General features: G+C 43.3%; 3 protein-coding genes across 9 annotated transcripts; 1 reads left to right on the top strand and 2 right to left on the bottom strand.

Moving 5' to 3' along the window:
• Positions 1 to 6215: 6215 nt before the first annotated feature.
• LOC124462207 (uncharacterized protein C3orf38 homolog) lies at positions 6216 to 12938 on the bottom strand. 5 transcript variants are annotated; one of them, XR_006955421.1, is made up of 7 exons: positions 12690 to 12938; positions 11950 to 12143; positions 11750 to 11848; positions 11236 to 11334; positions 10243 to 10867; positions 8446 to 8579; positions 6216 to 8112 (listed from the first exon to the last, which is right to left on the bottom strand). XR_006955421.1 is itself a non-coding variant. In XM_047013815.1 (6 exons), the coding sequence occupies exons 1-5, from the start codon at positions 12817 to 12819 to the stop codon at positions 10283 to 10285; spliced, it is 1107 nt and encodes a 368-aa protein (XP_046869771.1). In that variant the 5' UTR covers positions 12820 to 12938; the 3' UTR covers positions 6216 to 8579; positions 10243 to 10282. The 5 variants fall into 5 exon arrangements, 4 of the variants coding, with proteins under 4 accessions (XP_046869771.1, XP_046869773.1, XP_046869770.1 ...); XM_047013815.1 differs by having other exon boundaries at positions 6216 to 8579; XM_047013817.1 differs by lacking the exons at positions 6216 to 8112; positions 8446 to 8579 and having other exon boundaries at positions 9695 to 10867; positions 11950 to 12285.
• cunh3orf38 (chromosome unknown C3orf38 homolog) lies at positions 8605 to 15290 on the bottom strand. Of its 2 annotated transcripts, XM_047013820.1 has the most exons (5): positions 15041 to 15290; positions 14631 to 14821; positions 14285 to 14505; positions 14141 to 14172; positions 8605 to 9688 (listed from the first exon to the last, which is right to left on the bottom strand). In XM_047013820.1, the coding sequence occupies exons 1-5, from the start codon at positions 15165 to 15167 to the stop codon at positions 9477 to 9479; spliced, it is 783 nt and encodes a 260-aa protein (XP_046869776.1). In that variant the 5' UTR covers positions 15168 to 15290; the 3' UTR covers positions 8605 to 9476. The 2 variants fall into 2 exon arrangements, with proteins under 2 accessions (XP_046869776.1, XP_046869775.1); XM_047013819.1 differs by lacking the exon at positions 8605 to 9688 and having other exon boundaries at positions 13400 to 14172; positions 15041 to 15287.
• Positions 15291 to 15322: 32 nt separating this feature from the next.
• zgc:152951 (uncharacterized protein LOC569013 homolog) lies at positions 15323 to 21849 on the top strand. 2 transcript variants are annotated; one of them, XM_047013812.1, is made up of 11 exons: positions 15324 to 15560; positions 16183 to 16422; positions 16603 to 16723; positions 17971 to 18123; positions 18317 to 18493; positions 18985 to 19058; positions 19205 to 19402; positions 19653 to 19790; positions 19965 to 20054; positions 20167 to 20310; positions 20397 to 21849. In XM_047013812.1, exons 2-11 carry the CDS (start codon positions 16183 to 16185, stop codon positions 20523 to 20525), a joined length of 1464 nt encoding a protein of 487 aa, XP_046869768.1. In that variant the 5' UTR covers positions 15324 to 15560; the 3' UTR covers positions 20526 to 21849. The 2 variants fall into 2 exon arrangements, with proteins under 2 accessions (XP_046869769.1, XP_046869768.1); XM_047013813.1 differs by lacking the exons at positions 17971 to 18123; positions 18317 to 18493 and having other exon boundaries at positions 15323 to 15560.
• Positions 21850 to 22027: the final 178 nt, after the last annotated feature.

Below are 22027 nucleotides of genomic sequence, written 5' to 3'. Positions count from 1 at the left end.
CTACTGGCAGAGTGGAGAGGCTGGTATGGACCTGGCCTAGTTTTAGGAAACAGGAGGATTAATAAAACATGGCTCTGGCTGTGGCTTTCTGGCTGATCAGGAAGAGGATGTGGAGTTTGCCCCATAGTGTCCAATCACAGGTGAGGATGTGGAGTTAGCCCCATAGTGTCCAATCACAGGTAGGGTAAGGAACCCATGACGGACGGACGGACAGACAAACAGACAGATAACTAGCAAACTCTTTACAGACACATCACAGACACCATCCTCATAGAGGTGTGAAATGCTGGGATGCCCGGACTGAGGCACAGAACGTTAGCTATCTGCTGAAGTCTGGACTTCAGACTTCAAGTCTTTTTCAAACAGACTTGAGGTTGTAGCTTATTGGGCCGGTTGGTGTCCTTTTTAATGATCATACTTGGCAGTTTGTTATTGGTAATGAAATGTGTATCCCTCCATCCTGACCTTCTCTCTCTCCCCGTTTCCCCTTCTCCTCCTCGCTCTCTTTAAAGGCACTTAAGAAACATGAGGCTAGCAGACGCCTTCATTAAACGAACACTGGGTAGTTCAAAATGAAATGGCATCAATAGCATTAAATTGAGGGAGCTGTATAATGTCAATCATGTCCTTGAAGACTTGGCTCAGATTGCTGCGCAGTAGAAGATGTTTAGAACGGCTCTCACTTTGTTAATGTCCACTGATTTATGATTCATGGAAGGACAGTTGACTTTATATCTTCGGCTGATTTAAAGACACTACAAATAATGGGCTCATCTCTGGGCCTGGGTTAATGCTGTAATACAGCCGCCAAATCAGAACGTCCCATGCCTCGAGAGAGTCTTTCAGTCAGATGCTGCTGGCAAAACTCACCTTGTTGCCTGTGAAGTTTTTTAAATCTTTTCATTCACCCACATCAATAACAAAGATTTTTGGAAAAGTCTGACAGCAGTGAAATGTCATTCCACAAAAGTCGTTATTAAATTCTTCTCTTTGGCAATAAAATGTGCTCCACATTCCATTTAGTACCCACAAAGAGATAAAGAGACAGATAGACAGAAAAAATATTGACAAAAGTGGAATAGACAGAGAGGTTGAGGCAGTGGGAAAGAAGGAACTGATCTTCCACTCAAAGTGTGTGACTGATTGATGTACGTCATTTCAGACAGTTTTCTGTGATTAGGCCAGTTCAGTGAGTTAACCAAACACCCCAAGCTATTTTGATTGCTGGTGCACACACAGTAATGGACAAGAGGTAAATGAAGATGGATGAACTTCATTTTGGAAAAACTTCAGTTTTGTTACTCCACTTCAAATTGTGCATTAATGCAATTGGCACAATTTGCCTAAGAGCCAAGAAACACTATCTATTATCTCAAGGCTGCAGATCTTAACGGACACATTGACAAAATTGAAGGTATTGAATCTAATTGTTAATAATACCATCATTATAATCATAATCATTAAGGCCGTCATTACCGTTGAGTTAGTCTGAAATGAAATCTTCTTTTATTTTTCCTCCTGATTACATCAGGACATTATCTCACAGCCTGGGGAAGGGTAGGCAGTATGTGCCTGCTTGTTATGATCTCCAGAATACACACTTCATTTGTGGCAATAGAGGCAAAGTTGCAATTTCCTGTCATTTGGGAGGAAAGGGGGTTTGCTGCTGGGTAGTGAATGGGGAGAGGGCATTCCTCTCTCTCTCTCTCTCTCTCTCTCTCTCTCTCTCTCTCTCTCTCTCTCTCTCTCTCTCTCTCTCTCTCTCTCTCTCTCTCTCTCTCTCTCCCTCTCTCTCTCTCTCTGTTGTATCTCTCCCCTCCCTCTGAGCCAAAGGCTTAGTCCCATGCTGCTTCCCAAAAAGCCACAGTCCATCTCTGTCTGCTGGCCGTACTCTGACACTCTTAGTCAGGAACGCAGAGCTGTGTAAGCGGGCGGGATTCTGTTTGTCCTACTGGCCACAACGATGGTGGAGAATTTCCCTCTTCGTTCCTGGGTTGCACCCAAGCTACAGCACACACGCTTTCTAACCCAGAGTACGGTCCATCATGTGCTGTGCTTGGTTCGAATGACTGATTATTGCTTACAAGCTCAGGCAATTACTGTATGACTTGACTGCAGTGAACAACAACTTCTTGGGTAGTGTGAGGCCAGCAAGCATGATAAAAAATAAAAAAAACATTACAGCACATTCAACGTACAGCGCAGACATATTTGTCTCTGTTTCAATCGCTTTAGGATGGTGCTGAATGCTTTTATTAGGCTATAATGGAGGCACGGCTCCTTGCATGTTAATGAAAGAGAGAGAATCATGTGTCAAAAGCCTGCACTTGTAATGTGGCACAAAGATGATGAATAATTCATGGCCTGCATTTTTTTTGAAGAGATATCATTTAAGTCATCTGCGGGCTCTTCCACTAGGTAGCTAAAAGTGTGCTGTCAGCATTGCTGTTTCGGCCAGAAGGTCTTACGCCACACATACAGAATACACACTCCACAGGGACCCCTCTGCCTCTGTCCCTCCGGAACTGGAACTCAACTAGTGTCTGATCATCATAGATACGGTACGTCTCTGCAACAGCACTGGACTAACTCTCTAACAGACCGGCTCATCACCCGCTCCGTCAAGAGAGCACTGGTAACTGATGGATCTAGGGGAGGGAGGTCTGAGTACCTCTGGGTCTCTGAGGTGTGTGTGTGTGAGGTGTGTGTGTGTGGGGGGAGGGGGGTGGGGGGGGTGGGAGGGGGGGGTGACACACAGACACAGATCTGCTGACACATCTGGGCTACGCACAACTCAGCTTTGTTTCTCTCGGCTCTGGTCTCCTCTTCTCTGCTCTGCTCACCGTGCCGGTGTGAAGACATATTGCATTGAGTGAAGCTCTTCTGAGACCGCTGCATCCCCCCCCCCCTCTTCATGACTTGGGGAGACGGGGCGACGGTGACGTTTCAGGGGCTCGTCGGGGGAAATGAACGAGGGGAGTGCCGAGGGGCCCTCCAGATGAGGATGAATGAGAATATTCCAGGCTGTCAGCAGAAGGGAGGCCTATCAGCCTCAGTCAGGGACGCACAGGGGAGGGAGGAGAGGAGCCACTGGGGGCTGGGTGGGTCTCAATAGGCTGAAATGGCTTCCTCATATTTCCCTTCCGTCCTCCCATCGCTCAACGTTATTCAATATGAATTGAATTGTGGGATAGTGAAGAGAGAAGTCTCATCCAGAATACTGGGAGCCCCAGGTCCTGTCTGAGCAGGGCTTTCAGTTTCCTTTCCCCTGGCTGGCTGCTGTTTTCCAGGGACCGTGGGCAGCCTGGTCTCCCAAAACAAATACACAGCAGGAGAGCAACGGGATCCTACTAACTAAGCTCAGCCACAGGCTGTTCATCAATCGAGATGACCTTCTGCGAGAATACTACACCCTCTTTTCTCTCTGTGCCTACATCCCCCAGCATCCCCCGGCAAGCCCTGAAGCCCCGCAGCCTCCTGGGTAATGAAGGCTTTTAGCACCAACAGGGCTGAGACTATCTGAGCTTATTATCTGACTGTCCTTTAGAAAGATAGCAATGTGTGCCTGTTCAAGCATGACCTATAAAATGATAGATTCCGTGGCTTCTGTAGAAGAGGTCTAGGTGCATCACAGACAGCACTTCCATTTTACCCTTACGGCATAGTTCTGGCTTGTTGAGTCACTCAATAGTGAAATGCTGAAGCAATCCTTGAGAATCTGAAAGAGAAAAAAATATTTAATAAACGAATACAGTTCTCTTGGGAAATTTAGTCCGGAACGTTTTCATTTCTCCATCCAGGCAGTCTTTTGTAATTGGGTTACGTGGGTTTTAGTTGAGGAAGTTGTCAGGCTTCAGGGGTTTTTATTTGGGCCTGTTCCTCAGCAGAGAGCAGCGGTGGGGTGACCTCTGTGCAGTCGCCCTCTAGAGGCCTGTTAGGGTACAGCTGCAGAATGAATCACTCGAGGCGACTACAGAGTTCCCAGAAAGCCCGCGGTTGCAAGGTGACAGGGTGAGAGGTAGAGGCCACACAGCTGGGTGTGAAGAGTGCGTTTAACAGCTCCACAGGTCAGGTGGGCTTATGCAGTAATTGCTGGGCTGCTGTGGGAGAGCATGTGCATGTTCACATGCATGTACACATGGCCACATACACAAACAGGCAAGAAGACAGACAGACAGGTTAACAGACAGACAGACAGACAGACTGACAGACAGGCTAGAAAGCTGACATACAGACAGGCAAGCAGACAGGCAAACAGGCAGGCAGACACAGAAGCAGGAAGTGGACACGGCTGACATGAACAGCTGCTAATGGTATACAAATGGTCAGCCACTGTCATGGAGAGCATGTGTGTGTGTGTGTGTATGGTGGTAGGTTTCCGGGGGAATTTAAATTAATGAGTGTAATCAGAAGCAAACAGCGAGCGAGGCAAGGGCAATTAATACAAGCAGGCAAGCAGCGGGCCTGAGATGGGGATTAAGATGCTTCTTGGGCTGGAGCCCTCCACAGCAGATGTCCTGGAGGATGGGCGCTGGGAGCTTGGCAACACCATGTATCCGCCAACCGGCCGCTCGGACAGAGGGCCCAATGAGAGCTGACAACCTCCTGGCAACCCTCTGATAACGTGATCATCTCTTTCTGATGGCAAAGGGAGGGGCTATGGCCCCTGACTGGAGGGAGGGAATGATGGAGGGAGGGAATGATGGAGGGAGGGAATGATGGAGGGAGGGAATGATGGAGGGAGGGAATGATGGAGGGATGGAATGATGGAGGGATGGAATGATGGAGGGATGGAATGATGGAGGGAGGGAATGATGGAGGGAGGGAATGATGGAGGGAGGGAATGATGGAGGAAGGGAATGATGGAGGGAGGGAATGATGGAGGGATGGAGCAGAGGATGGACAGGAGGGGAAGCGTTTGTGGAGAGATAGTCGTTTCGCTGCTGCCGTTTGCCGCAATGTTAAGCTATATAAAGATGGTGCTCCAGAACATCCAGACAATCTTCCTCTGTGTTATGTATACATGGCCTTGCGTACTGAGATGTGTGTTCCAGTACGCAGATGTTTCTCCTCCCTTGCACAAACACACTGTTTATCTTCTTGGAGAAAGGGCTCTGGTTGTTGTTTCTTAAACTGACGCTAAACTACAGCGTCAAGGGTCACGACCCCTTCGTTTGTTTCCTTGGATGCCGCGTGTTGCTCTGTGGTCTCACGTTTCCAATGTTTACTACAGATAATTACGCGTGGGTAAAGCTACACTGGTCCTGAAAATAGAACGTTGGCTGGAACTGTGATCGGTGTTTCAACTGTCCAAATCAATTTGTGCTGAAACGGAACAATGAAGTCAGACGAAAATAAATGCACATGCCAGACTTAGGGAGAAACGTTAACTTCATTATGCCAGTCTAGTCTAACGAGATTCAGTTGTTGGCCCTAACTTTCTTCCTGTCATGTTTAGAAACACAAGAACAATCCCAAACAATGGTCTTATATCATGAACCTAGTGCTTGCTTGTATTTAAGATTATGTTCAGATTGAATTGCTCCTAAATCAAATAAAATTGAAGAAAGGCATCAACAGGAACTTTGATTGAGCTCTCTTCCTAATGTAATTTGTCACTCAGCTGTGAAAATAATATTGTCTGCTGATTGATTTCTTCTGTTGAAGCATAAATTCGGTTTTTATTGTCTGTCTCTTAGAGTATCACCTAAGCTGGCGCTGTTGCCTTCACGTGTGTCAATAAATTACTGGCACTTCAATAACTTTGGGAAATGTGGCTCTCATACCTTTGAAAGGCAATAGTTTAACGTGCCTTCTTCAGAGTCCTATTAATTTAATGGAGGACAATTCACAGTAAACTCTCAAATTTACGGTTCTGTTCACGACCAAGGCCACAAGAAACTGCCTGGTAACATAAACTAGCTCAGGCTGTACTAGGAAATTGACGGCTTTCCTCACATAATCGCTTTAAAAGCTTTTGATTTGGCCAGGGTTCAAAACCTTGAGTTTACTGAATGAGACAAGTATGCCACCTTCTGTTCTAAGTGGTCATTTCACCCAGAATGTCTAAAACTTGTTTGAGGGTCATAAAACAATAGGTTATATGACACATTTCTTCACATGTTAAGAGTGTTATCATCCAGTGTATGACTCACTCAAGCCATATATGAAACTGTCATAAAAGTGTTTCCCAGTTCAAAACAGACATGTAACGTTTTATTAAATACATGTAAACATTAATTGCTCTGTAAAATCATATTTGATAGAAATGAACCATGTTGCAAAGATGTCTCTACATTTAGAAGACGCTCGTATCCAGAGTGACTTACAGTAAGTACAGGGACATTCCCCCAAGGCAAGTAGGGTGAAGTGCTTAACCCTAAGCCAGGACACAACATCAATTCGCACGGCCAGAAATCGAACCAGCAACCATCTGATTAATAGTCCAATTCCCTAACCGCTCGGCCATCTGACTCCCTATCACTCTCTATCACACAGACGTTGAGCAAGTCCTCTCACGAGGCACATACAACTAAATTCCCTAAACTACACAAAAAAATAGATGTTTTTTAAACCATAATGTCCAACTGAAATCCTGAAGCAAATCTACTTGGCAATGAAAATTGTTACTACGTGCACTTCACCCCACAAAAGCTTATTAAAGATTCCGCTATCCAAATCCTTTATGAGAAACACACGTCCCTATTAGAGAGTGAAAAGAAAAAAAAAAGTTCCAAAGTCACAGTGATCAGCAGTATATTTCTGAAGCCGTGCGTCAGAGCGGCAGCCGTGGCCAAACCGCTTATTAAACAGAGGAAAGCCAAGTGCCATAAAGAAGACGGCAAGAAGCTTGTTATTATTCTTTCTGTAAGTTCAACAGGCCCAGATCAATGGCCTGGGTGGTTTCCTCCACCACAACTATGGCCTAGTAAAGCACAAAGAGCCTGCCATAGACACAGAGATATGAACTATTCCAGGATCTTTGAAGAGGGTGCCAAGAATAATTTCCCACATGTAACATTTCCCACCAAAACCACAAAGTCACTGGAGCATTGCAGGCCCCACCATACTGGAGCTACCCTACTCTCTTTCGAGGAACAGACAGAGGGACATATATGGACCAATTAAATAAAAGAAGATAATGAGTCAAATCTGACACACTCAAATAAAAAAGATGGAGGGCCAGATCCCAAAACATTTCATTAAAGAAACAGATAGTGTGCAAGGTCAAAATCTGAATCATTTCAGTAAAATGGTCAACCCGTTGGTAATAACTCATGGATTATTAATGTTATGTTTTACATCACAATGTTGCTCAAATCATTGCTAGATTATCTCAACCACCGACACACAAGTATATACAGTCAACATAATACTGCTGTAACTTGTTGAGGCGAACTAAACTACTATGACCCTCTTTCTTTTATTTACAGTAGCAATGTATTTGTCCCTGGAGGAAATGTGTACACTGGTTAATGTCAATCAGTCAGTCATATTTTTTTACTAAGCATATTTGACAGCTCTTAGCCCAAGTGCTTTACAAAAGCGATTAATTAAAACACACACATTAAGATAAAAAAAAAAAACACAATCACAGACAATACACAAACATTTTAAAGTTGTCAAATGAAAGGCAAACAGGCTAAGGCCAATTACAGATGCAGATCCTGACAGTAACAGCACAGATGGAGAGTGACTGAGAGGAAGAACCAGGAGGTGGGACAGGTGATCCCAGCTCTGAGAGAGAGGATATCTACAGCTCTGGAGAGAGGATATCTACAGCTCTGGAAAGTGGAGAGATGAGAGGATATCTACAGCTCTGGAGAGTGGAGAGATGAACTTGAAGTGCACGCAGGTAACGATTGATGAGTTGTACAGAAATGGATTACCATGTATAAGTGTTAATGAGGGTTGAGAGGATAGATGGGGACATTTCACAACAGTAATCACAGTGGATAAATACAGACACAGACTAATGTTTTTGTGATAATGTGATAGGGCTGAGGATGACAAAGAGCAAGGAAGATCAAGAATTAAAGTAATTGGAAAAAGTGTGTGCAGAAAAGGAAAAGAATGATGGGATGCCCTGGAACATGGAAAGCCCTCTAAGCACTGCAGTACAATTGGAGAGACAGACAGGGAGAAAATATGTTAATTCCTTTGTAATATGATTATAACTTAATGCAAAGTACATACTGTCTCAGATGCAGCCTTTCAAACCCTTTCATGGGTCCAAAGTGACCCGACGGAGTTAACATTTTACATCTTCGTAAACAAATTATAAAAAAAATCAGTATTCCAGGTATTCCTCAATTAACTTGTTTTTAGTTACACAAGTCCTTATTTTCTTTCTTTCTTTTCTTTCTTACTTTTTGAATAAAAATACGTTTTTATTTAGTACTATGGTGTTGTGTTTTAAGTATAAAAGATTATATGAGCTCTTACGTGTGGTACCAATCCAGCTTTTCTCTTCATTAGTAACAGTGTGATGTAACGATAGTATGTTGACAGATGTTGGCAGCATCTGTAGAATCTCTCTGCATCCGTATCTATCCTCAAAAGACAAACTTCCAGGCATCCTTGAAAAAAAAGTTGGTTAAAGTGTCAAGACAAAAAATCGCAGCACTCTGATCTTGTAAATGTGAAGCACTCTGATATTCCAATTGATTTGCTATTGAAATAAGCTTGGAAACTGTAGCTTTTGTTTTACTCTGAAGTATAAGAAATGGAACTGAAAGTTATTCAGTCAACGTACTTTTGACATCAGACAATGTATTTCACCAGCAGATGGCAGCAATGAATCCAAAAGCATGTACTTGTTTGAAATTTAAATCCGAATCAGAATGTGTTTTTATTGCCATGCAGGTTTTCACAGACACGGAATTTACTGTGGCGGTAAATGTACAATACGTAAGCTTTTTTCAGTAAAAAAATAAAGGTTTTGTCCGCTATAAACATTGTGTATAAGCTAATGGGGTCCTCTGAGAAATATTTAGCGATAGACAGCTCAGTGCTGTTGTGGAATGTCAAACTACATGTTTTGGAACATCCTGCTACTTTTAAGCCAATAATGCGAGGCTGGCTCTCCTCCTTTGATCATTTTGGAAAATCACTGTCAATCCAACTTAAGCTGAAAGAAAGCACGTAATTGGGAGTGCTGTTTTTCATATTTGGATATATTTTGTAATGCTATCAGCAGTGTTATTTCAGCTTAAAGTATTGTGCATATTTACAATGAATTTAATTTCTTACCACTAAAGCATTAAGTGACTTCAGTCCACATACTGTTTTGTAATATACTTTAAGGCATATACCGTCACCAACAGTGGCAATTTGGCAAGGTAACTTAAGGTCATGTTCTGCAAATATTTTCTTTGGAAAGAGTGTAACTTAGTTATCCACAGCCTTAATAATGAGAACACATTTCAAATTTTAAACTGAATGAAACTTGACTTCTCTTTGTGTGTTTTTTCTCTTCAGTGAGAACAACTACAATAATTGAGACCAAAGACTTGCTCATAGATTCCCAAGCAGGCTCTGTCTCTGTGGATAGTCCCAGCCACAGCCACCAACACCAGGCCATGGGGGGAGGACAGAGCCCTGAGGCCATGGGGCTCCAGGTTGGGGCTCAGGAGGAGCTTCTCATCCCTGGTCAAGGCTAACAGGCGCAGACTGGCCAGCTCAGAACCATGGTTTTAATGCCTTTGTAATGTGATGATAACTTCATGCAAAGCACATACTGCCTCAGATGCAGCCATTATAATCAATGACAGACTAAACAAATATTGAGATATTCACTCGTCAAAAACCTTGTAACTCCATTTGAGCTTGATTTTCTTAAAATATTAATAATATCATAACGCATCCAAATATCTGACCATTACGTACAAACATGACACCACATTTGACGATGTAGTGTTCAATTATTTTTAAAACAGGAAATAAATGTTTAAAAGTAAAGGTTTTGAGCATACTACGTTTCTTGTCCCCGACAATGACATTACAAATCGAGGAAGTTAAAAAACAGGAATTAGAATCAGAATTGAGTTTAATCACCAAGTAAGTGTAAACAAACTATTGATTTACTGTGGTGGGAAGATGCACAGTAAACATATAATAAACTAAATACAATAGAATTAATACACATAGCAGATGTCCAGAATATGATCAGCTGTTCTAGTGTTCTTTTCTACTGTTGCTATAAATAATAATAAATATATAGAGGATAACAGAGCATTATACCAGTATGTTTATCCCTGACGAAGATCAGCCTTCATGTAGATCAAGGAGAGCCACATAGCCTCTCTAGTTCACTGGGGTCCCAAGTTAACGGGGGAGGAGCCAGCTCATCTCCTACACTCATGTCATCCTTCTTTTGCATTCTGACTTCAGTGAACTTGATCTTCCATTGGTTGTTGTCCAGAGGGGAACGGATGAGACCAAAGACTTGCTCATAGATTCCAAGGCAGGTTCTGTCTCTGTGGATAGTCCCAGCCACAGCCACCAACACCAGGCCATGGGGGGAGGACAGAGCCCTGAGGCCATGGGGCTCCAGGTTGGGGCTCAGGAGGAGTCTCTCATCCCTGGCCAAGGCTAACAGGCGCAGACTGACTAGCTCAGCTCCATCATACTCTTCACTTCCAGTTTTGGAAACGATACGTAGCTTTACATCCTCCCAGAAGTGCAAGGGATACAAGTCTTGAGCCGTTTGACCCAGAAAGGGGTTTAAGTCATTCAGAAGCTCGTAGAACCACTTGCAGAATTCTTGGGCCATGACTGAGAGGTCAGTTCCAGAACTGTCATCATTCACCTTCGACAACTGGGAGCTTTGTTCAAACACGAGTGCACTCTCTGGTTTGACAGATGCCTAGAAATATGATTACATTTCACTGATATGTAACTTGTCACTACAAAAATGAGAGGCAACATTCTACATCTTTACAATATCACAGTCACAATGATCTATAACGATGAGTTAACCGTCCATACGGTAGCTCATTTGTCTTGTGAGTCACTGTTAAACCTTTTTTTCACATTTGCATATTTCTAATCATAACTATAATTTTTTTCATTTTAGGCTTGCTAAGGTTACAGTAATACTCAAGTACACATCTCCTGTAAACACACTACAGGAGTTGAATAATAATTCATTTAATTATGATTAGAAGGGATAAGGTAACAGAAAACAAACTGAAAAAGAAGAAGCGCATGATGCTGGTGACATGGGTAGGCTACCTGGTAGGAAGGTGCAGGGTTGTATGGTGGTGTGGAAATGGGGGTGATTGCTGTAGGTAAAACTGGGCTTGTCAGTAAACTACTGCCAGTATAATAATTCTGAGGATAGAAGATACATGTATCAAGTTAGCGATCAAACCCCCCCTCCCAATCATAGAATTACATTTCACTGATACGTAACTTGTCACTACAAAAATGAGAGGCAACATTTTACATCTTTACAATATCACAGTCACAATGATCTATTAACGATAAGTTAACTGTCCATCCGGTAGCTCATTTGTATTGTGGGTATGGGTTACAGCTTTTTTTTTACATTTGCATATTTCTAATCATAACTATGAACTTTTCATTTTAGGCTTGCTAAAGTTACAGTAATACTCAAGTGTATATCTCCTATAAATACACTGCAGGAGTTGAACAGTAATTCATTTAATTATGATTAGAAGGGATAACGTAACAGAAAACAAACTGAAAAAAGAAGCGCATTATGCTGGTGACATGGGTAGGCTACCTGGTAGGAAGGTGCAGGGTTGGATGGTGGTGTGGAAATTGGGGTAAATAATGTAGGCAAAACTGGGCTTGTCAGTAAACTACTGAGAGTAGAAAACTTCTGAGGAAAGAAGATACGTGAATCAAGTTAGTAATAACCCCTTCCCAATCATAAAATATGTATTAAAATGTATCAGAAGTGTGGGTGGGTGCCAACTTTACCATAGGTGGTGGACTGTACAGATTCATAGACCTGTTTCCCAGAGCCAGATTCACTAACTGTTGTTTGTCAGTGGCTTTGGGCAAACCAATATGATCATTTTGAAGGTAAGTGAAAAGGACGTCACGTTGGACTTTCTTTCGTTTCAAGAGCTCCTCAGCATTTTTGGAATGTGAAATAATGTCATCAATTGCTTCTGATACAAAAAGACACAGTCCCTGATAAGAAAGTTGTCGGGGAAGAATTCGGAAGACTCTGTATACTCGAAATGTCAGTATTGCCGGATTAATACAAATTCTTTGTTCAATATGAAAGTACTCAACAGAGCACTCTGTGATCTACAGGAAGACACGTAATTACAAATGTCATTCAGCAGAGTGATAAGGATTCTAACACAGAACATGTCTTATATAGACTCACAGCATCTGGTCATTCTAAACAACAGTTACATTTACATTTATGCATTTAGCAGACGCTTTTATCCAAAGCGACTTCCAAGAGAGAGCTTTACAAAAGAGCATAGGTCACTGAAGTTAATCCAGATAAATTCTATTACAAAGCTCTTGCCTTTTAAAATGGTGAAAGAATGGCACTGACATAACTATTCTAGTTATTCAGACATAATCTTCCAATTTTTATTCTGGTTTAAGGTGGTAATAAATATAAATGTGGTCATTTATTTTGTATTATGGTGTTGTGCTTTCAAATGCACTAAAGTATAAAAGATTAAATGAACTCTTACCTGTGGTACCAATCCAGCCTTTATTTTTCTTAGTAACAGTGTGATGAAGCGATAGTATGTTGTCTCTTGGCAACATCATTAGAATATTTCTGCATCTGTATCTCTCATCAAAAGTCAAACTTCCAGTCATCCTTGAAAAAGTTGGTTGAAGTGTCAAGTAAGAAGAAAATGTGCAGCACTCTGCTCTTGTAAATGTGAAGCACTCTGATATTCCAAATGATTTGCTATTGAAATCGGAAATAGCTTTCGTTTTCCTTTGAAGTATAAGAAATGAAACGGAAAGTCAGTCAACCACTTTTGACATCCGACAATGTATTTCACCAGCAGATGGCAGCAATGAATCAAAAGCATGTACTTGTTTGCAATTTAAATCAGAATCAGAATGTTTTTATTGCCATGTACGTTTTCACAGACACGGAATTTACTGTGGCGGTAAATGTACAATATGTAAGTTTTTTTCAGTAAAAAAAGGTTTAGTCCGGTATAAACATGTTGTGTAAGCAAATGGGACCCTCTCTGAGAAATAATTAGCGATAGACCGCTCAGTGCTTGTGGAATGTCAATCTGCATGTTTTGGAAAATCCCCGCTCTCTCGTCGTGTAATGCGAGGCTGGCTTTCCTCCTTTTATTATTTTGGAAAACCACTGTCAATCCAACTCAAGCTGAAAGCATGTAAGTTCAGACAAGAATTGGGAGTGCTGTTTCTCATATTTGAATTTATTTTGTAATGTTATCAGCAGTGTTATTGCAGCTTTAAGTATTGTGCATATTTACAATGAATTTAATTTCTTACCACTAAAGCATTAAGTGACTTCAGGTCACATACTGTTTTGTAATATACTTTAAGGCACATACCATCACCAACAGTGGCAATTTAAGTAACTTAAGGTCATGTTCTGCAAATATTGTCTTTGGAAAGAGTATAACTTAGTTATCCACAGCCTTGATGATGACAACACATTTGAAACTTAATGAATCTTCACTTCTCTTTGTGTTGTTTTTCTCTTCAGTGAGAACAACAACAGTAATTTCCATAATATACTATGAGCATTATTTACATTCTAGAAGTTTCCACAGCATCTAAACCCAGTTCTCCCCAGGATCAGCCCCCACTCATCAGCTACAGAGGAGCTGAAGCTCACTGGAGTCACAAGTCAGAGCAGGAGACAGGAGCTCCTCAGCCCCGCTCAGAGAGTCCTGTCCTCGGATCTTCAACTTCACAAACTTGATCTTCCATTGGTTTTTGTCCAGAGGGGAGCGGATGAGGCCAAAGACTTGCTCATAGATTCCCAAGCAGGCTCTGTCTCTGTGGATAGTCCCAGCCACAGCCACCAACACCAGGCCATGGGGGGAGGACAGAGCCCTGAGGCCATGGGGCTCCAGGTTGGGGCTCAGGAGGAGCTTCTCATCCCTGGTCAAGGCTAACAGGCGCAGACTGGCCAGCTCAGAACCATGGAACTCCTCCGTCTGCTGCCCATTGATGCTGAGAGAGATGTACAACTTCAAATACAATATAATGCAGATAAATCTGCATGAACAATATACAGAAAATATGTCCATATGGTAGGTCTAATAAAACCAGACTGGAATCTTACCTGGTGAGAAGGCACAGCCTCACATCCTCCCAGAAGTGTTGTGGACCCCAGTCTTGAGGTGGCTGGCCCAGAGAGGGGTTCTGGCTGTTCAAGAGCTGGTAGAACCATTGGCAGAACTGTCGTGCCAAGGCTAACGGTTCAAAGACAGCTTCCCCCGCAACATCAGCTGTCACTGAGACCCTTTGCTCTGCTTCAGTGTCTGGGCTCTGACTAAAGACGACCTGAAAGCAAGAACATTTGTGCCATAAATATATCTAGGTGGACCGTTACATTTGAGCTAACCCCTGCATGTTATGTAAAGCCCATGGGCCAGAACGACTGACACAAATCGACAGTCACGTCTTACCTTTTCAGTTTTTACTGTAGCGTTTGACCAGAACTCTAATGTTTTCTTGATCAACTGGTGTTTCTCGCTGTTTGAGGGTATGACGACGCCTTCCTTTGCCAGATACTTGAATATGACGTCACGGTGTACTTTCTTTCGTTTCAACAGTTCCTCTGCACAATTTGAGTATGAAAGAATCGCCTCCACAGCCTCTGTGATTGACGTATGTCATTATTAGCAATGCATGAACCTCTTGCTACCTAGCTACAGTAGTTCTCTATTACAGTAAGCAAGAGTTTCCCGACAAATAAAATCATATTTCAATCATATCTAGCTCTACTGTAGCTAGCTAGTTTCTAACTGTACTGTACTAGAAGCTAGCTAGCCTCTAGCTGTATTAGCAGTAAAACAGCAGCACTAGTGTACCTCACCTGTGACACTCTCCGCAGCAATCATCTTATTGGTGACTGTGTCAGTAAGGGACAAGATGTCTCCTTTTGACAGAAGACCCAACATTGTTTTACAGCCGTTACGCTCTATATTGGTCAAACCTTGCATCTTTAAACTTACTACATAGAGATTTAAATAGTAAACACCCTCAGCAGCGCTGCTCTACGCTTTAGCTAACAAATACATATTCGAGTCTTCTCGTGTGAGTCCCACCAAACAATCATCCGAACGGAAACAAAGTTTGTGTCGACCGTTCCATTTTCCTCTACCGAGCTAAACAAACAGCAGGATGATATGCTTAGGCAGAGTGGACCCTGCTACACAGATAGTGCTCCAGTCCAAGCAGGACAGGTCAAGAGCCAGCTAGCGAGTTAACTTTATAGCTAACTTGCTAGCTTTATTGCCTATGGTTGCGCCATTATGTAGACGACAGTACTGGACGTTGCTCAGCATTAAGCACCTTTTCTGAGATCTGTAATATCGTTTGCCTGTCTTCCCGAGGTAAGATGCTAGCTATAGCTAGTTAATAACCACGTATCATTGTAGCAGAGCATTCCGTGCATGTGTTTTCTGACTATCTGGATGTTTTATACCATGATACAGTAGAACAGCAAAGCTGTTGGTCTATGAACTTTACAGATACTGTTCAGACTACAGTCGTCAAGTCTCCCATCAAATTGGAATAATTGGTCAACGCTCATCTAGGCTATCTAGCGTTTGCACAATGCTGAACCGAGCTCGTTAAATTACATACATTATTATGTGCCTCAACAGTGTTCATAGAATACTAGTAATGTGTCTAAACCTCACCGCAGGCCATACTGAGGTGGATAATTGATACATCAATTTAAAGTGTAAATTATCCAGCATGCCTTGTAGAATACCACAAATAAGTTAAGGTTGGAACGTACGAGAACCAGGAGTAGGCTATGGGGATAACAAAATCGACTTATTGCAACACTTTAAGGTTTCATTACTTGAACTTACTACACATGACCTTAGCACATAACTGACACATTCAGGAAGTAATATCAAACACTCCTCGATCTAGAACTACGCAGCCACTGCCTTTTTCCTTCTCCCATTCTCATATGTCACTTTTCTCTTGCGTCTCTTGATTTAGATGGCGGAGACTGTGGCCAGCGCCCCTGGACGAGTGACGGTCTACTCCATCACAGGCTGTCCCCACTGTGTGCAGGCCAAGGCCAGCCTGGGCCGACTGGGTGTGCCTGTGTGGGATGTGGACATGGGGAGACACCCAGAGCTGAGGGTCAAAGTGAAAGAGCTGACTGGACGAAGCACTGTACCTCAGATCTTCTTCAACAGCGTCCACGTCGGAGGGAATGACCAACTGCAGAAACTAGTGAGAAAAGACTTCATCATCATTCCTCTCATCCCAGCTGTCATTCGGTTTCCCAAACACCACATTTATCAAATTCAAGTCGTAATAGTAGTCAGTGGGTTTGTCAATATTGCTAGTATTGACTGTGTACTAAAAGCCTCTGAAATGTTGTGATATCATAATGGATTGCTATGTTCTTAGGCACCAGAGGAGTTGGCACGGCTGGTGCGTTTAGTGAAGGAAGAGCCTGTTCCAGCAGATGCCCCGCCCATTCCCGAGAACCACTCAGACGTTTCAGAAGAACCTGTAGGAGCTGATGAAGGTCAGTGGATCCCAGACAGTGACCTAGGTTTATTCTTATTTGTAATGCCGTATTGAAAACGTCTGAAGCCCTGCAGCATTGTCAGTGTTCTGATCGATTTGAGTTGAGCATCTCAGAGGACTGGACAATGGATACAGGAATGAAGGGCAGTTCAATAGGATCACAATATGGGGGGTTTTACTCTCACGTTCGTCAGGGGGATGACAATCAACATAGCCTTTGCAAGCACAGAAAGAGGACGCCGCATGCTAGATCGCTTTTGTTCAGGCTTCAGATAGGGCTCCTAGAAATGGCCCTGACGTTCCATGTTCTCATGAGCTAATATAGCAGAGTATAGTTCAAACCTTGTCTGTTATATTCAGAGCATTCCAAACAGTATACAAGTAATAAAGTAATCATTAGTTTGGGAGTCAAATGGCTGAGCGGTGAGGGAGTCGGGCTAGTAATCAGAAGGTTGCCGGATCGATTCCCCGCCGTGCCACATGTTGTGTCCTTGGGCAAGGCACTTCATCCTACTTGCCTCGGGGGGAATGTCCCTGTACTGTAAGTCGCTCTGGATAAGAGCGTCTGCTAAATGACTAAATGTAATGTAATTGTAAATTAGTTGTAATCTTAGCCAAGTAGAAATTATCTTTGGTGTGGCCCGTCATTCATCCCATTAATGATCTTTTTTTGTTTTGCGTTTAAAGACATCGATCACCCTTCTTCCCATGTTAGCGTTCTACCTACCATAACCAGATTAAAGAAGATCCTGTTTTTAAAGAGTAGGCTTGACATGGACGCATTTGGACATGTTGCTGTTTGTCAGTGATAACAGTCACCTTTCATAAGAAGGGGATTGGTTTGAATGTGTGGGATGTCGTCATTTGCATAGGGAAACAGTCAGGCTGAGTGTGTGTTCCGTGTCCGTGCGTGCTGTTGAACCTTTCACTTGGCCCTAGTGCCCTAGTTAATTATGTATCTGCTTCATAGCCTTCCTGCATACTGCCCACACCCATACAATGCTCAAGTCTGTCTACAAGTTCATTGAGACTGAAATGAAAAGACACATTTTATTCCATAGGCTATAGACATAGTATTATTGATATGTAGTATGTTTCATTAACCATTTGGGCTTCTTTTGCTCTTAAGAGTTGCTGGCCAGGAAGAAGTTGAGCTTGATCACTTGGTCCCAGATGTAATTATAGTTCAGCTGCAGTACTTCAGGTTGTGTGAGCGTGTGTGCGTGTGTGTGTCCTTCTCTGCAGAATTTGAGTGTGAGAAGGACCCATTAGCTAACATGGTAGTGGAGCTCAAGCGGAGTGATGTTATTGGCAGTCAGAGGAAGGGGCTGAGCTTGTACAAAAACAGTTTCTCTGGAGCTCAGCTGATTGGCTGGCTACAGAAGGAGAAGGGCATGGGTAAGTCTCCTCTACAATACAAACACACACAGTACAGTTTGTAACTTACATGACAAAATCTCTACCCAAAGAATAACAGATAAATCTTAACAATGAAAACCATCGATCCTAACAAATCGGGTACCTCAGTTGCACTCCAATTGTAATGATATGATTCTGCCTGGACCACAACCATCCCTTAACTACCCGCTAGCCACGGCTGAGGCCCATGAGACTGGTCAAGGCCTGCTGGAGAAGAAGTACATGGTCGCTGTGTCTGGGTGTGGAAAGGGGCAGTTTGCAGGGAGCGATTCACTGTACAGGCTAATGGAGCATGACCCCCACTCAGCCCTCAACACAGGACAGACAGCCACCTGCAAGCCACTCCAGGGTAGGTGAGAGTGGGACCAGAGAGGGACGTCTTCTCCCTGGGCCCCATGGGACTCCTGGTTCTTTCCGGTTCTTTCCGAAAGCATCTGCCTAGGTTTTGTTCGCTTGCTATGTGGCGGGTTTAGACTAAGATACTAGTTAGTAGGTACTACGATACTAACGACTGAGTCTATGTTGAAATAGATTTAGTGTGCAGTTGGGCCTCTGGTGGCCAAGTGGCTCTGCTACAGAGTGACTCTTGTCTGTGTATCACATGCTGCCCACCGCTCTAACTAGTTTAGCTGCGGAAGAAGCCGTGCCTGTGTGCGTCCGTGCGCTTTTATTTTGTGTTGACATCTGTGTATTGTTTGTCCCTTTCTCTGCATGCCTCATTTGTTACGTGTTTGACTTTGCCTCGTTTGTTAAGTGGCTGTCTACTGTTGGTGTTAAAAAACAAAAAAGAAATGTAAAATCATATATATAACCACAAACCTGTCTCCTCTCTCACTGTAGCTGCGGAGCTGTCAACCATCCTTAGGGAAATGATTCTGAAGCTGTTCTCTGAACACCTGTCTGCCGACGGAAAGGTAACGTCCTCCCTCCTGTTAATTAGGGTTATGGCCTGACCCTGTGGTATCGTGCACTGTTCTACTGTGTGTGTGTGTGTGTGTGTGTGTGTGTGTGTGTGAGCTGTATTGATCAGTGCATGTTTGTTCCCTGTTCGTCGTTGCAGTGTGTGGACTACAAGGCCATGTCTCTCAGCCCGGTGTTTGAGCGCTACTGCGATCTAGCTGTGCAGCTTCAGAGGGTGGAGCTGCTGTCTCTGAGCAGGGAGGAGAAGCTTGCCTTCTTTATCAACACTTACAACGCCCTGGTCATCCACGGACACCTTCGAATAGGCGCCCCCACCAACATGTGGCAAAGATACAGGGTGAGTTTGTTTGGAAGTGACTATCTTGGATTACCTAAAGAGAACTAGAATAAAACAGCTGTACAGCCGTGAGTGCTAGAATGTAACAGAAGGGGGACCTTTTAGTTGAGAACTATAAAGTTAAGTACAGCTCATGGTATGATTCAATATCTATACTCAGATCCAGAGATTTCTTCTGGAAATGTTTTCCTGTACTGGTAATCTAGACGTGGAGGCTCATCGTTTTCTGTCTTTCTTCTTCCCGCTGTAGTTCTTCAACTATGTGAGCTACCTGATTGGAGGAGAGGTGTTTACCCTGCAGGACATTGAGAACGGAGTGTTGAGGGGGAACAGAAAGGGCGTCGCACAGCTCCTCAGGCCTTTTTCCAAGACTGATCCTCGTTTGCAGGTAAGGCTTTTTTCCCCGCAACGCCTGAAGATCAACGGCACACTGCTGAACTAGCTACTCAGTTACATTAAATACATCGCTGCTGACAATAACAAAAATCAAAGAATGAAACCCATCAGATCTAGACCTGAGGAAGACTTCTACATGTCCACGTGATTCTTTATTGTTGACCAGGTGGCTCTCCCAGACGCCGAACCCCTCATCCACTTTGCCCTGAACTGTGGAGCGAAGGGCTGCCCACCTATCAAGACCTACACTCCCCAGGTAGGACACTGGCCGCATCCCTTCATGCCATGCCCTCGTCCTGGCAGCTGTGGTCCAAGGACCTGTTTGTTCTCCAATGAAATCCTCGATCCCCCCTGAACAATCCCGTTAGGACATCGACAGTCAGCTGCGCACGGCGGCCGAAGCCTTCCTGGAGAACGATGACGCCTGTGTGGTGGATTCTGGGAAAGGAGAGGTGCGACTCAGCCAGATCTTCAAGTGGTACAAGGCTGACTTTGGAGGCACGGACGAGAAGGTACCTTTCAGAATGATTACGGTCTTACATGTGAATGTTGTGTTTGGCTTCTTATATGACCTGTGTAACATACCATCCTCTATCAGCTACTGAACTGGGTCCTGGAGCACATGAGTGAGTCTCCTAAGAAGTCCAGCCTGCAGAGTGTTGTCACTGGTGGGAAGGTCCGGCTCAGCTACCTGCCATATGACTGGAGCACTAACAGCTCCCACTGAGAGAAACCAACCAAACCAAGAACTTCCACCGTTCTTCTCTCTCTTCTGTACAGAAGAACAGCTCTGGTTTTCTTGAGGCCATACTAACATATTGTTCTCTTATGACCGGTTGTAGTATGGAGAGGTGGAGCCAGGGCTCGTATGCAGTGTGTACAAGGAAATACCTTTCTAACTGTTTCTCTCATTTCAAGCCCTGAAAGTACAACTTCTGCTTTTTAGCAAAGCTATTTATTATAGTTTGATAATGTTTTTGACTTTGAATCTTTATTGACACTGTACTTGAATTAAACCCTTTGCATGCAATTATTGCAAGAAAGGCACCTTTAAACTTGTCTATTATCTTGGATTATCTTCAAATGTATCTTTAAAGGACCATGTTGGAAGTACGGAAAGAAATGTCGTATGTATCTACAGTACAGCTTATGGATCCTTTTGTGTTGCTTTTCCTGGACTTTGTGGTTCTGAATCGAAAAGCTGCTGAACCCAGCTTTGTGATATCATGTTTCCTACAGCGCCCTGCATGTAGCAATATTCATACGGAGCTCATTTCTCAACGGTTTGCCAACAGAGTGGTTATCCCCTTTCCAGCTACAGCACAATGCAACTGGGTGTCTCAGGTCAACTGTCCCATGATGCAATGGCCTCAAACTGGGCTTCTTATATGAGCGAAATGTTTCTTTAAATGGTATAGCGTCGTCACAGCACAGTCCACTGTACCAGATACAGCCTCCTTTCACGTAAGATTTTTTTTTTTGTGTCCGGTATCTTTCCCTCAAGTCTTTTACACAAATGTTAACATCATGTCAGACCTACTATAACCCTTCTGGGTTAGTCATTAACCTTGTCTCTTTCACTCACTCAAATGCATGAACAGGAATGCTTTTGATGCATGGGCTATGTTTCTGATCCTGACTGGTAGCTAGGACACATCCCTCTCCCCCAGTCCTCGAGCCAGTGCCTTCTAACCCTGATCCTGCATGAGAGCTTATCTCACCAAAACCCTGCCATGTTCCTATCTGGCCCCACATTTCTTACAAGTTGGCACTTGGTGTAGCTTTTCCACTGGGGTCCAACTGCTCTTTGAACGTAGTTCAGCTGCAATATGAACTGGTCTTATTTCGAGGTGTTCAGAGCTGATAGTTTGACTAATGGACTCTTCCAACCTTACCTCACCTCACTGTCAGGAAACCAATGTGATGCAAATCTGTTATACTGTTGAGACTTTTATCATGCTCTTGCCTCTTGCCTGGATTTGACAACAACCTGACTTCAAAGCAATACTTTTATAAAGATAATTATGCACATTAATAAAATGATTATTACAGCCAAGTGGTCTGCAGTATTTGTGTTGGCTTTTCAGTTCGACACCATGTCAAACAGTGTTTTCATATTTCTTTACCTTAAAAGATAGTTCATAGCAGTGCACCTGACCATAGCTGCCATCTTGAGCCATTTGCTGTGAAACAATTGATTAATTGATTCTGGACAAAATTAAACAGACA

The sequence above is a fragment of the Hypomesus transpacificus genome, unplaced genomic scaffold (assembly GCF_021917145.1).
Source record: "Hypomesus transpacificus isolate Combined female unplaced genomic scaffold, fHypTra1 scaffold_204, whole genome shotgun sequence".
Taxonomy (NCBI): Eukaryota; Metazoa; Chordata; class Actinopteri; order Osmeriformes; family Osmeridae; genus Hypomesus; species Hypomesus transpacificus.
This window is presented reverse-complemented; position numbering and strand designations above follow the sequence as displayed.

Excerpts from the sequence above, each read along its gene's own strand:
- LOC124462207 (XM_047013815.1), bottom strand. The coding sequence starts at position 12,819 with ATGACTGGAAGTTTGACTTTTGATGAGAGATACAGATGCAGAAATATT. Across the intron at positions 12,144-12,689 it reads AGGCTGGATTGGTACCACAG|AAGCAATTGATGACATTATT; the intron begins GTAAGAGTTCAT and ends TTTTTGTATCAG. Across the intron at positions 10,868-11,235 it reads ACCCTGCACCTTCCTACCAG|GCATCTGTCAAACCAGAGAG; the intron begins GTAGCCTACCCA and ends TCATATTTCTAG.
- cunh3orf38 (XM_047013819.1), bottom strand. The coding sequence starts at position 15,167 with ATGCAAGGTTTGACCAATATAGAGCGTAACGGCTGTAAAACAATGTTG. Across the intron at positions 14,822-15,040 it reads TGCTGCGGAGAGTGTCACAG|AGGCTGTGGAGGCGATTCTT; the intron begins GTGAGGTACACT and ends CGTCAATCACAG. Across the intron at positions 14,173-14,284 it reads AGGCTGTGCCTTCTCACCAG|CATCAATGGGCAGCAGACGG; the intron begins GTAAGATTCCAG and ends CATCTCTCTCAG.
- zgc:152951 (XM_047013812.1), top strand. The coding sequence starts at position 16,183 with ATGGCGGAGACTGTGGCCAGCGCCCCTGGACGAGTGACGGTCTACTCC. Across the intron at positions 16,423-16,602 it reads ATGACCAACTGCAGAAACTA|GCACCAGAGGAGTTGGCACG; the intron begins GTGAGAAAAGAC and ends CTATGTTCTTAG. Across the intron at positions 16,724-17,970 it reads ACCTGTAGGAGCTGATGAAG|AATTTGAGTGTGAGAAGGAC; the intron begins GTCAGTGGATCC and ends CCTTCTCTGCAG.